Source organism: Prunus mume, linkage group LG5 (assembly GCF_029339155.1).
Source record: "Prunus mume cultivar Tortuosa linkage group LG5, ASM2933915v1, whole genome shotgun sequence".
In the NCBI taxonomy this organism is placed as follows: domain Eukaryota; kingdom Viridiplantae; phylum Streptophyta; class Magnoliopsida; order Rosales; family Rosaceae; genus Prunus; species Prunus mume.
In genome coordinates, this window is record NC_142702.1 from 17,983,645 (window position 1) to 17,997,939 (window position 14,295).

The 14,295-nt window shown below is 34.9% G+C and overlaps 1 protein-coding gene and 1 pseudogene across 1 annotated transcript; both read right to left on the reverse strand.

The window, feature by feature from the left end:
- Positions 1-2,754: 2,754 nt before the first annotated feature.
- On the reverse strand, positions 2,755-5,131 carry LOC103331644 (receptor-like protein 42). Its single transcript, XM_089052811.1, has one exon. It carries the CDS (start codon positions 5,129-5,131, stop codon positions 3,020-3,022), a length of 2,112 nt encoding a protein of 703 aa, XP_088908937.1. The 3' UTR covers positions 2,755-3,019.
- On the reverse strand, positions 5,060-5,847 carry LOC148917193 (receptor-like protein 6; annotated as a pseudogene).
- Between the last annotated feature and the right edge of the window lie 8,448 nt (positions 5,848-14,295).

Below are 14,295 nucleotides of genomic sequence, written 5' to 3' on the forward strand. Positions count from 1 at the left end.
AGCTACATGTTTGAAAATAATTGAATGAAGATAGGAAAAGATAAAGAAAGATAAGGGAATCCAATAAAGTGAGATGAACAAAGATGAGTAATGGTTCAGAACGTGATTGAAACAAGACAAGATGGGAAATGGTTCAGAAAATAATTGAATGAAGATAGGAAAAATAGGGAAAGATAAGGGAATCCAATAAAGTGAGATGGACAAACTTGAGCAATGGTTCAGAACATGATTGAAATAAAACAATAGGGGATGGGAAAGAGTTCAGAAAATAATTGAAGAACACAAGTGGAGGGAGGCAAAAGTTCAGAACATTATTCGATGAGGATAAAGGAATCCAATGAAGTAAAAGTAAAAGTAAAAATGGAAAAAAATTATGGCAATGGCTTCAATGAAGGGTTCGAATTATTCCGGAATACGTATGGTGTTGTACTTGTTTTTATTTTTAAGTGAAATTCTATTATGTCTTGGAATTTTAATTTTTTTAGGTTAAAATGTTTAGAAAATTAAATCACAAGTATTGAAACAAAAATAATGTCAAGAAAAATTAACAAGAAAAAAAAATTAGGGGTTAATCATTCTTAAACAATTTAATAAAGTTGCGTACTCAAATTATGAGTCTGCAAGGTTGGAGGAAAAAAAAATTTGAGTCATGAAAATACATGAATAGTTGTATTTTGGAGGGTGGAAATTTGAGTTTAGCCCCAACATGGTTGAAGATGGTCTAAAAGCCTATTGCTTTATACAAGAAAGTGGTAAACTCAACCATATCCTATACCAATGTCTATAATTATGCTAATTGTGCAAAGCACCCACTATAGTAGTTTGGAGTTATTGCTCCTCCAAGCAAGGTTCTAGGTTCGAGTTCTAGCATAAGTGTGGTGTGTGTGAATTTAGTATTTTATTGCCCCTCTCAATAGAAAAAGTCATCATAAAAACAAAATCATTATGCTAATTGTTTTTTTCTCATAATTTTGAAAAGTCCAATTCTATACGATCTGTTAACTCCTAAGGACCAAACAACATCAAGAAAAAAAAACTGAAAAGAAAAAGAGCCAAGTAATCAAATTAAAAAAAACTCTCAAAAACCCAAAGCAAACTACACAAGATGAGAATGCATGTACGTAGCTTGAAGAGGAGACAAAATGTAGCCATCTAGGAGAGCCTGGAGAGAGGGAATGGAAGCATCGCACAATCAAAATAGAAGCTAAAGTAAAAGATCTAAAACACTAATTTTTTTGAGATTTTCTTAAACCCCGCACTTCTCTTTATTCACCCCAATACTTAAATCATTAAGTTGTAAGTTTTATTGAATAAGGAATTGTTAAAAAACAAAAAACGCAACTTTCAATGCACACACACCCCACATTCCTCACCACTCTTTATATTAAGTTTTAGAAACCTCCTTCCAACTTCATGTTTACAAACACTCTCTCTCTCTCTCTCTCTCTCTCTCTCTCTCTCTCTCTCTTAACAATACCCAAGTGTTAGAATTCCAGTTACAGTCCTTGGAGAGAGGTAAAGTTGTTCTCTTCCTCTAGAAAGTATCAAATTTCAGATTTAGGGTTTCATTTGTTTGTGTTTTTTTTTTTGCTGGAACAAAGAAAATTGTGGAGTTTAAATAGAAAATCTCTTTTAGTTCTTATTTTTTCAGTTTGGGGTGTATTTAAGGGTAGTTTGGGAAGATTGTGGGGTTTTCTTAGAAATTGTGAAAATTTAAATTAAAAGTTGGGATGAACTTAGAACATGGGGTGAACTAAGAGAAGTGTGGGGTTTAAATAGAAAATCTCATTTTTTTATATTTTTTTGGTTTGGTCTTATAAAACAGTACATGTGTTCCATTCCTGTTGAAACTCTTTGGCATGGTGGAGGAGGACACACTAGACTAGAGCCCAACATTCGAAGGAGAGCACAATGACCTGAGAGCTCCCTGAACATTGCCGGGTTGATAACCATTTCTGTTTTCACTTTTTAGTTTTCAATCTTTAGTTTTTATTTTTTTGAACTGAAAAACATGAAACTTATTTAGTAACTATTTTCAGTTTTAAGTTTTATATGGATCTTGGAAATGAAAGGTTTCTTCAATTCAAATTGTGAATTTGATGTCAAGGAATGAAAGTGCATCTTCAAAAGAGTAAGTAGCATTTTTTCATTGACTTTTTCGGAGTTAGAAAGAAGTTTTTATGAATTTTGAATTATGAGGTCCTGAAGAGCGTCGACTTTGACTTTTGAATGGTCCCGACCAAAAGTTAAAATGAGGCTCTTTCTCTTTGTATATGATCATAGTGGCTCAATTAAACTAAAATAATCAAAATACATATATCATATTTTGATTATTTAGAATTAAATGTTTTTTTTATTAAACAAACAGACGGAAGGCATGGTGGGTCCGATATGGATTCAATTTTTACTAGAAAATGGCATAAATAGGGGATAGTTTTTTCTCTATTATAGTGCTGTATCTTTGTCCTTGATCGTATTTCCTCCACTGGGGATTTTTATTGCAAGGTCCGAACGATGCCACTTTGTTAATTTGTTGCCTTCGTTATTGAGCAACTGCTGGATTTGACCTGAATTTGTCTACATTGACGGTATAGTGCACCATCTTCATAGAAATTTCTTCCAAATCCATAGATCTGATTGTAGGTATATCTGAGACCTTGGAAAGCTTCAATTTCATTTCATCAAATGTACTCTGTGCTCAATTAATGATTAAAATCATTGTATATACATACAGAAAACTGCAAACTTTATGAATGCATTCGAACACCTTTATTTGCATTAATTAGCATAACCACAAGTACAACTAGAAAGACAACAAGGTTTCGTGGAAGGAGAAGGAAGGAAAAACAAGAAAACAACTCCAAATGCATGACCAAACTATACTTCTGCATCCCCCACTCTACCCACAGAACAACTCCAAAGATAGAGCACGGTTACATGGAAGGAGAAGGAAGAAAAAACAAGAAAAGTACTCCAAATGCATGACTTTATAACACACTGAATTTCTGCATCCCCAACTCTACCTTTTCCATATCATTAGCCTCACCATTCCAACTATCTTAAGAAACAACTCCTGCCATCTTGTGATGGCGACATCCGCGATAACCACTCCCACTACAAACCCACTTCCAATTCCAGCCAAACAAAATTTCAAATCAAATTCAAGCGTTCGAGCTGAGCCTGAATCACTGTCTTCTTCAGTTGAAGGTGGTGGTTGAGGGGCCTCTTGATTTCCGCATTTTGGTAATGGATCTCCACACAATCCCAGGTTTCCCTCATATGAAGTGCTATTGAATGTAGTAAGTTGGGTACCTTGCGGTATAGGACCTGTGAGATTGTTGTGAGACACATCAAAGTTCTCAAGGAATGTAAGCCACGTCAGTTGTTGGGGGATCTGTCCTGAGAGCTTGTTGTGTGAAAGGTCCAACGATTCAAGATTCCTTAAGTTCCCCAAGGATGATGGAATTGAACCATTGAGAATGTTGCTGGAAATATTGAGTGAGTGAAGCTCCTTAAGGTTCCCAACGAATTCTGGAATCATACCTTCAAATTTGTTGCTTGAGATATCAATCGCTGCAAAGCCTTCTTGAATTTGTGAATAGTACAAATCCAAACCGTTAATTGCTAATGTGATTGAATAAGCAACACTCCATCCAATAGAAAAACCATTGACGTCATAGGTTACTTCTGCGTACATTTTTGTTGACTTGTTTACCATATCTGGAAACAAAGGTGGAATCCCACCTCTGAAATTGTTGTAAGACAAATCAAGAATACGTAACCTGGGGAAGTCAATATTTGTTCTAGACTGTCCTATTACACCATAAAACTCATTATGGTGCATTGCCAGAAGTTTTAACTCTGGGAGAGTCCCCAACCAAATGGGAAAAACATCATTGAATTCATTGTTTGACAAAACAAGATACTCGAGCATCACACAATTCGCCAATGACCTTGGTAATTGTCCTTGTAATCGGTTATGACTAACATCAATCATCCTCAAACTGCTTCTATTGTTGTATGATTGAGGCATCATGCCATGAAAAGAGTTGCTTCCAAGAAGTAAAAGGATCAGATCATCACTAAAGTTTCCAAGACACTGAGGAAGCGTGCCACTCAAATTATTTTTCGACAAGTCAAGGTACAGAAGAGAACTCATATTGCAAAGCAATGGTGAAATTTCTCCAGTAAATTTGTTGTTGGTCGCTCCATATTCTAGAAGGGATGGTGAAGGGATCGGTAATCGTCCGTGAAAACTGTTGAACGAAAGCCTCAAGCATTGTAGTTTAACCCAGGGTATGACAGCTGGAAGTTCTCCTGAAAAGAAGTTTACTGAAATGTCCAAGAATATCAGGGTTTCCTTGCATAAATTCCACATCCAGTTTGGTACTTCGCCACCGATTTTGTTGTCTGACAGATCCAACCGCTCCAAGTTTGTCTGATTTGGTAGGAAATATGGGAACTCTTTTAATTTGCATGAACTCAAAGTCAAAACGGTGAACTGTTGAAGAGTTGAATTCATGCTATTGGATCCAGTAACAAATTCCAAATTGTTCCAATTCAATTGGAGCTGGTAGAGATTTTGTTGCTTATGAAACATTTGAAACTCCACTACACCACTCAGGTTATTTGACTGTAGATAAAGGATCTCGAGATTGGTGAGATTGGAAAATGAGGCAGGAATTGAACCAATCAACCTATTAAAAGCAAAATCTAGGTAAACTAGTTTGGTAAAATTACCTAGCCAAGATGGAATCGGACCAATTAAAGAACTCGTACTAACTCTAAACACAGTCAATTGGGTAAGGTTTGCCAAAGAATCAGGAACTGGACCTCCAAATCTGCTTGCTGAAATGTCTAGGTAAGTGAGCTGTCTAAGATTGCCAAGTGCAGATGGAACCAACGAGTTTGAAAAATTGCATTGAGCCACATCCAACTCTTGCAATGAATTAAGCTTTTGAATCGAAGAAGGAATTGTTCCGAAAAACCTAGTAAACGCAACTTTTAGTACCATGAGGGGACTACTTTGATTAAATTCAGGAAAATATCCGGTGAGATCTTGGTTGTATCTCACACTAAGAACTTTTAAGTTATGTAAATTGAAAATTCTCACTGGGAATTCGCCAAACATATCACATTTCTTGACGGTAAGTGATGTCAAAAATGATAAATTTGTCAAGGAAACAGGTATAATCGAAGATATGTTAATGAAACTGAGAGAGAGTTTCTAGACTAGTTAAATTTTGAACTAGACTTCTCATGTCCGATGGTTGAAGTTTCAGCAATCGCTGAGGATCATCATCAGGTCCGTCAATATTGCAACACAGATCAAGGTATGTTAACTTGGACAAGTGTGAGACTTCAGATGGGACTTGACCAGAAAAGACAGAGGCAGAGAGGTCAAGATGAGTGAGGCTTGGAAAATTTCTTATGCTAGATGGAATTTGAGAGTAATTGAAGTTATTGTCAGAGAGGCTTAACCTTTGAAGATGCACCAGGCTGAACAGGACTATTATTAGAGTCAAAAGAGCCGTAGAGATAACTGCTGCGAAGATCAAGGCCAATGACATGACCCGTCTTCTCGTCACACTCCACGCCTTCCCATGAGCAGCAGCTGCTATTTCCTCCTCCAACTGGTTTCCATGATGCAACCTTTGGATAAGCACCGTCATTTCTTGAAGCAGATGTATCAATCATAAAGCTCCCCTTGAACTGTAGCAAGGCAGAGCGCTCCTCATCGTGGCAAGACGGCTGCTGCAAAGAGTCTACAAAGTTTGCAACCACAGGATGAAACAACAACAAAACTAGTAGTTTCGAGAGCATGCGAATCGATAGGTGAATCCCCATGATGTTTTGATATTTTTTGTTTGCACTCTTTGCTAAAGAATCGTCTATGAAAGTTAAAGCTAGAGAGCTATCTATTTATAGACATGATCAAATGGTTTAGCAGTCAAGGGCGGAACCAGAAATTTTTCAACGGGTGGGCTAGCTAAAGTTATTAGCTTTAAAATTTAGTGATTATTTTTTTTTGGTACTTACAATTTCTATAGTCTTTCTAGAAATAAAAGTAAACATTAAATCATATAAACCAAGCTAGTTCATAGCTCCATAGACTAATTTTCAATAAGTTTTAACATAAACCAAATAAGGTTTAATACCATAGTGGATTGAACATCTAAGATTTTTTTACCTAGATTGATCTTAGGTTCTTTCATGCATTCATATTATAGATGAAAAGTTATTTTATGTAAAAATATTGACTAAGTATGAAAAATGAGTTTTCGAAATAATCATTTTCTTAAAATAATTTTTGCTTTTATTCCTTACACATCAAATAAGAAAAATTGATTTTATGGGATTTTAGTATGAAGTATATATTGACTTAATGAACCATTATTTTTAGCCTAAATCGTATTTTGCACTAAAACCGATTTTTCATATTTTGATTTAGTAGAATTTGATTTTCTAGTATTTTTATTTGAATACAAATGAGTACTTCCTTATTTACATTGTAAACTTAAGTAAATGGAGTAATATAAAAATAAATAAAAGTAAAATGACAAAGACATTTACTTAAATGTTGAAAATGAAAATAAGGTAATCTGTATAGGACTGAAAATAAGTTAAATATATATATAAGATCAAAGTGTGGTTCCGTATTAGCAGTAGAGTACACGTGTCAAGTAACAATTTAATATTATATAACATTTTGATCAATACAGAAGTGATGGGATAATACACTGTCAAGTATCTATTCATGGACTGGCATGAGGTGACTAAAGTCAAGTCATGAGAGAACGGAAGGGACTTGGAATAAATTTCGAACTAGATGGAAATTTGTATATACTTGCATTGCCAGAACATATGCAGACTTCAAGTGAGTTACTACATTTGTTAAGAGATAAGTACCGCACTTAATCATATATGTCTCCGCTGGGCCATGCCATCTGAGCTTTGGCCTTTACTAATAACTCTGGATGCTACCTGCTTCTCTGTTTAAGTCAAGAGATATATGTACGGACCGATAAAGACAATACTTATTACAGAATTTTTCCAAAAAAATTGACCAATTAATATTAGTGAATCTCCCTATCGGTCAATATTTGGGTTGAGGGAGATGCCCAAATGTAATTAACCTAAACCCTCTCTCTATCTCAAAAAAAAATATTTGGGTTGAGGGAGATGCCCAAATGTAATTAACCTAAACCCTCTCTCTGTCTCAAAAAAAATATTTGGGTTAGGGCAGATTTACTATTATACCCAATATAGAAACCCAAATTATAAAAATATCATATATAAAGAGTGGCGCTATTTCCACCCACCTGTCTTATTTTCTCACCCACCTTATCTTTAAACTTTTAAAGACAAATTAACCCTATTGTAAAATGACTTAAAAGGACTTAAGGAAAAAGAAAGAGGAAAAAAAAAAAGGCAAACTTCTCAGTTCTCAAGTTACCCTATCGTTTGACAGAGAAAAAAAAAACACAAGAATACGACTCTTTGCTCATGAGAAGGTGAAGAAGGCGAGTACTGTTGTTTTTCTCTTATCTGTTTGGCTTTGTACTCTTTGACATTCCCATGTCTCAAGAATGGGCATTTTATATTTTTTTATTGCAAAGTTCAATAGATTCTGGTCCTTGGATAACTCTGGAGAAAAAGTGTATTTACAATAGTAGAAAGCTAAGAGCATAAATGTGATTATATTCACAGAATCCATATTTACAAAAATAAAACTAAAAATTATAGCAAAAAACTGTTTTAGTTTAGTAAACATGAGAGACAGAAACAGAGATGAAGTGTGAGAGATGGAAAATAAGATAGAGCAAAAATGAGAGAGAGATGTGTGGGCCGTTAGAGAGAGAGAGAGAGAGAGAGAGAGAGAGAGAAGACATGAGCAGTGGGGAATAAGTCCTCCCTCCTCCTACACGTTAAGGAAACCGCACCCACAAACAAAAGCGCCCAATGATTCCCCCAACCACAAAACACAAAACACAAAACAAACGAAGTTAAAAAATTTCACCCAGTTCCACACGTTAACTTTTCCAACCCAAAGTCATAAACTTATTGCCCCCTAAACAAACAAAAGCCAAAGAAAAATGCAAAAGCACCCTTCCACAGGTTAACTTTTCCAAGCCAAAGTCATAAACTTATTACCCCCACCCCAAACAAACAAAAGCGCCCAACCACCAAAACCACACACCAACACCACAAAACAAACAAAAGCACCCTTCCACACGCTAACTTTTCCAAGCCAAAGTCATAAACAAAAGCACCCTTCCACACGTTAACTTTTCCAAGCCAAAGTCATAAACTTATTAATGGGTTAGATCAGTAGTTAGAAAATGAGCAGTTCCACGCTAGAAAAAGATGCCTTCAACTAGTCTGATCATCTGATCTATGAATATCAATGGAGAGTAGGTTATATTGGAATATAATTTTTTTTTTCCCGATAAAAGTGTTATGTCGGCAGAGCCGGCCTTGGCCCAAGGCAACTAGGGCTACAGCTCGAGGCAAAGCTGAAGGGGGGCTCAAAATTTTTTTAAGCCATGTGTATATGTGTATATAAAGAAAAAATAAAAAAATAAAAGAGAGAAGCCAAACCGCCTAGAAAGAGCTGTACCTGTACCAAAGAGGAAGCCAAATCAATCACTTTTGAACTAGCCTTAGGATATGATAGTCATTAGCCACACAAATTTGGTGAAAATAATTTTTTTATGAACCAAGATTTCTTATATTGTGAGTCCGAGAGGACTCACGTTAAATTATAGGATTCAAGTTTGTTCAAGCGGGTTGGTGCAAATGGACAATTCACCCATTTGGATATTCACGAGTGCTACCTAAGCTCTCATAGGAAGCGGCTGCATTTTCACTCTTATAATCAAGTACCCCACCTATAAGTCCAACCTCACTATCTACACCATAGGGAAGAATTCTTAGTCGTATAAATTTGATAGTGCAGGCCCGATCAACAAGTAACTTGTTCTTAGCCATATGAACCTACACATCAGCTGTTGACCACTAATACATTATACATGCATAAGTCTCCATCCCCGTCGATGTATCACTCACTAGCTTTTGACATAGTGATTTTGTCAGATGATCAATCAAGTTCATCTCTAACATAAAAAATTTAAAAAAATATAAGGATATCACCTTAGTCTCAAGCATGTTGTTTTTCCCATTATAAGTTCTACTATGAGCTCGGGCTATTGCAGCTTGACAATCCCCTTCTCTTGCATCCTATGACCCAAGGAAGTTGTGGTTCAAGAAATAAAACTGATTTAAATATCATCATTTTTTACTTCTCCAATATCAAAACACTATTTCGGTTATTAAAAATAAATTAAAACAACATTTAAGATAAAACTGAGAAACCAAACAACCACCCCATGATAGAGAAAGGCAGAATTATCCACCGCCAGAGAACAGAACTGTGCAGCCTAAATATCACAATGCATAGACACATACAAAGCTGACCTCTTCCAATAAAGGGATATCTGACAAGACATTCTCACAATGCAGACATTTCAAAGTTGGTTTTCTTCCATTAATAGCCAAGATGTTGTTACATCCACTTGGCCTCAAATTCATGTCTATTAGAAATATTTCCATTGAGGTACTCATACCAATATAAAACTTGGATGCTTTATGAATCACATTTGAGTCACCAGCTTCCCCAAAAGGATTTAAGGGTCCATACGTTTACACCAAGTTTGGAAGGTGTTTAGTTCACAGATATTCCAGTGGCTAACGTATGAAAATACAATTATTTTAACGTGATTCCAGGATAGGAGAAGCTTGATGAGAAATGAGATAAGAACCAGAAAAAGGGATAAGGCTTTTCTTTGTATTCTTCTTAGTAGGGAAGGGAGAAAAAATGTCCCTCTTTACAAAAACATATGTTTTATTTATAGGGAGAATTAAATGAGATAATTTACAAGCCGTTCACCTCGGCTTGGAGCCTAGCCGTCTATGTCACGTCAAACGGGCGGTCGGGTTTGTCCACATCCTCTGCTCATGACGACCTTCACATTTCTACTAGGGGGCGGGCGTGGGCAGAGTAGCCTACTGTACACGGTGGCAATCCCATCTGATCAGGTGGTGATCTAGGCGGTTTACACCTGGCTTTTGAGGGGAAATAGGCACACTTTACGAGGTGTGGCAAACTTGTGGTGTACCAGGCCCGCGTGTCATATTTAATTAGGTGGATGAGCTTGGCATGTACCAAGCATCAACAGAAGGAGTACTGTTCTATCCAATAGATAGAATTCTATTCTCCTCTAGTTTTATAAAGTGTATCACCCTTTGTTTAAAAAAAAAAAAATGTGTATCACCCTTTGTTCCTCTCATAATGCTCAAAGGAATTGTTTGCTAAGAATGTAAGCAGATCATTATGCTTTGCAGTGTGAGTTAGGTAGCATCCGATCTACCCTTAAGATTGTTGGAAAAATTTGGTTGATGAATGCTAGTTTTCTTGCAAAACATCACATAAAATAATTGTTAATGATTTATAATTTACATTGCATTGTAAATAAAATAACATAAAATAAACAAAATAATAAAAAATACTTATGGTGTGTAGTCAAAGGTCTCTATGTCATAATTATTTGTTTTTATTTCGATCTCCATTCATGCTTGAGTAGAATAATAGATTTAGGTTGATGTGTGTCGTTACTGTCCTTAACAGTAGATTTCGCCCTTGAAGACAATGTCTCGATGTAGTTAGGAACGTTGAATGGCGCCCCACCCTCCTTCATAACATGTTATGATTGTTTATTGAAATTTGATGGCTAACACCAAAATAAACAAATGAATTTGCAGAAACGGTGTTATAGTGAAGAGACATGGCTTTTCCCTAGTTGCAGAAACTTTGTGAGAACTATTTGGTCTGGTATAGCAATTATTGTACCCATAATTTTAAAGAAAAATTAAAGAGCTTCAATACACAAGAAAGGAAAGTTTCAGAAAGATTCAGAGGGTTGAGATGAAAGAGTTGTATATTTCATTGATGTATTTGGTATACAATAAAGCTGCAGACTAAAACCCTAATTGTCCACTGTGTAATGCGAGTATATATATATAGCTATACAATTGTATGTATTCTTGAACAATATCGAAAATATACAAGAGGTTCCTTGCTAGCTGTCTTGACTAGATAACCACGAAGAAATGGTATGCTGAGGTGTTGTAGGAATATCATCTGGATGCGCTTGGTGTGTTGAACACTTGCATGGGTGTGAGCTTAAGCTTGGTTATTACATATGCCATTTGTTCAGAAGGCAAGTATAAAAACGCATCCTTCGATTCTGGGATGCTACAATATCTTTCAAGTCAAATGTTTAATGTAAAAATTTCATGCTTAATCAACTCAATTATGGCCTACGCATCATATATATTGTTTCTAGGCTTAATTACTTCAATGCCTCCTAAAATTCGAGAGGTTCCTCCAGTGATTACAGGTGCTCATATGTTAGTGTTTTCTAAAACTTTACATGAAGAGTGATGGGGTGTGTGTATAGATGTACTAAGGTTAAGTATTAAGTTGGATGACCTTTTTTGTCTTTTTACACAATAATAAGACTTAAGAGCTTAATTATTTAAGTATTGAGTTGAATATGTCCCTTACCTGCAATGGAGGCACATGATACATCATTTTCAATTTTATCTATTGGCTAGGTATTAGGTCAATAGGTAATATGCGGAGTACAGGTGCATCAAAGAGATATTTTACCGGTTTGCAAGAGTGAAACAATACAGCTGACATCGCTTGCTCAAAACAACAAACTGAAGTTGATTATAAATGTTCAGAATTCAATAAATAGACCTGCGATTAAATTCAAATAAAAAAGAGTTATTTACACTCACATCCCTTGAGGTTTTCGTATTTTTCACAAAACTTCTTGAAGTTTTAAAAATTACATGAACACCCCCTGAGGTTTTAAATTATTTTCACAAAACTCCTTCTCATTGATTTTTCATCCAAAGATTGATGATTTTATACAAAAACATTCTCCAAATGACAAAGTTGACTTTTGAGATTAAATTGCATATACTTCATTGAGGTTAATTTTGTTATTTGCATAAGTTTTTTCAATGAAATCATCAAATTTTGGACAGACAATCAACGAATAGGGGTTTTGTGAAAAAAAAACTTAAACCTTAGGGATGTTCGTGTAATTTTTGAGACCTGAGAGGATTTTGTGAAAACACAAAAAATCTTAGGAGGTGTTAGTGTAAATAACTCAATAATTTATAATAAATTAATGTCCTACAAATCAATAACCTGGAGGGACATAATAGGAAAAATAAATAGCCAAAGACAAATATGATTCGTTCCATTAAGGAAGGTAATCCTACATAAAGAATTTGGATCAACAAACAATATTGTGTGGACTAGAACCACATTGGGATTACGTTTTTGGACTTATGGCAAGTTGGGCCAAAAAAAATTCAAGGGAAGTATGATAATTTTCTAATGAAATATTTGGATGGAGTTTTTTAAAAAAAAAATATAAAATTCATAAAATTTAAAAATGAAAAAACCAACATTTTATGAATTTTAAATTATTTTAAAAATATATTATATTTTAAATACACGTGGCACTATATTATTGGAGATGTTAACTTCACATATATGTCACATGAGCAAATTAAGGGAGTTTTTTAAATTTAGAAGGGAGTTTCACTAAAATACCCAAAATGGGGGCTGAAATTATAAAAAAACCCAACACCCAAAATACTTTATAAACACACCCAAAACCCATCATTACACACACTCAAAACCCATTTATAAACACACCCATAAAATATACAATTGTTGATTTTGTGGTTGATTTTGGGTGTGTTTCTATGTTTAAATAGTGTTTGGATTTTTTTATAAATACATGTCTAGAATTGAGTTTATTTATAAATTTGTAAATTTGGAAATGAAAAACCAAAATCTTAATTGAAAAAACCAAAATTTTATGCACCAAGGTTTTTTCATTTTTAAATTTTATGAAGGCTTTTATATCACTAAACCCTAAACCTTAAAATGCATAAAATTTTGGTTTTTTTAATTTTTTAATTTTATGAATTTAAATGAAAAAACCAAAATTTTAGCAAAGTCTTTTGTGAGCACACATATTAACTTTGAAGACCACGAATGACCAAAAAAAAAAAGAAGGATGCAATCTGATAGTTACGTGAACCTTAGGACGTTTTGTGATATAAAGTCTTTTATGAATTTTAAATTTTAATTATTTTAAAATATATATATGTCACGTCAGCAAATTAACAGAGTTTTTGACGGAACCTAGCGGCAGAGACCATTTGTGAGCACACAAAATAATGATGCAATCTGATAGTTTGGCTTATTATCACAAAACATTCTGATATTTGCGAAACTATCAGATTGCATCCTTAAAGTTTTTTTGTATCACTCATGGTCCCTAATATTAATATGGGTGCTCTTAAGTAGTCTCTATGTTAAAGAAACTGTTAAATCCCCAATTTTACGAGGGATATAATCGTCAACTCCTATTGTATCATCAACCTCCACCTCTTCTGCATTTGTGTCTTGCTCATAGTCACTATCTAAGAACTCCGTATCATCTTCTTCACTCTCTTCATTTTCACTAGCATTCCCAGCTCTTTCCCTGTAAAGTCAGTCAAGACTGCCCTGTAAAGTCATCTTCTTCCCTACTTAAAGTTGGCAGGGACAAACTTTCAAGCCTGTTAGGGGAAGTTCTTCCTGCCAATCGCTCATCTCTTACTTCCTATAAGGATCAGTCTATGTCATTGAAGTGTTCAAATTGAAAATACCTGCAATGACTCAAAATGCCTAGAGGAGGGTGAATAGGCCAATTTAAGATTCTAATCAAATAAATAAAAATAAACTTGTAGAGGATTGATATGGCTTATCAATCCTGTCAAGCATAAAATAAAAGAACAAGAGAATTATTTTACGTGGTAAAACCCCACCTCTGGAAAATGGTTCAACACAAAACTATAGAACGATGATTACAAGAAGTACTCACACACTCCTAAAGATGTTGAAAAACGATTGCTTCAAGCTCACCGGAGGAAAACCGCCACCACGGTCTTGGTGCCCTCAACCGTATGAGTCACCGACATGCATATGAATGCAATATGAATGATTAAAGTGTTTGATAAATCACCAAGTAAACATTGAACACTTGATGATTTATCTCATATACGCACAGCAGCTTTTCTTAGAATTCTATATGCTCAAAACAAATATCTCAAAAGCTGTCACCAAGAAGTGAGACGCCTTGGCTTTATACATACTGTGTT

Excerpts from the sequence above, each read along its gene's own strand:
- LOC103331644 (XM_089052811.1), bottom strand. The coding sequence starts at position 5,131 with ATGTTTGGCGAATTCCCAGTGAGAATTTTCAATTTACATAACTTAAAA.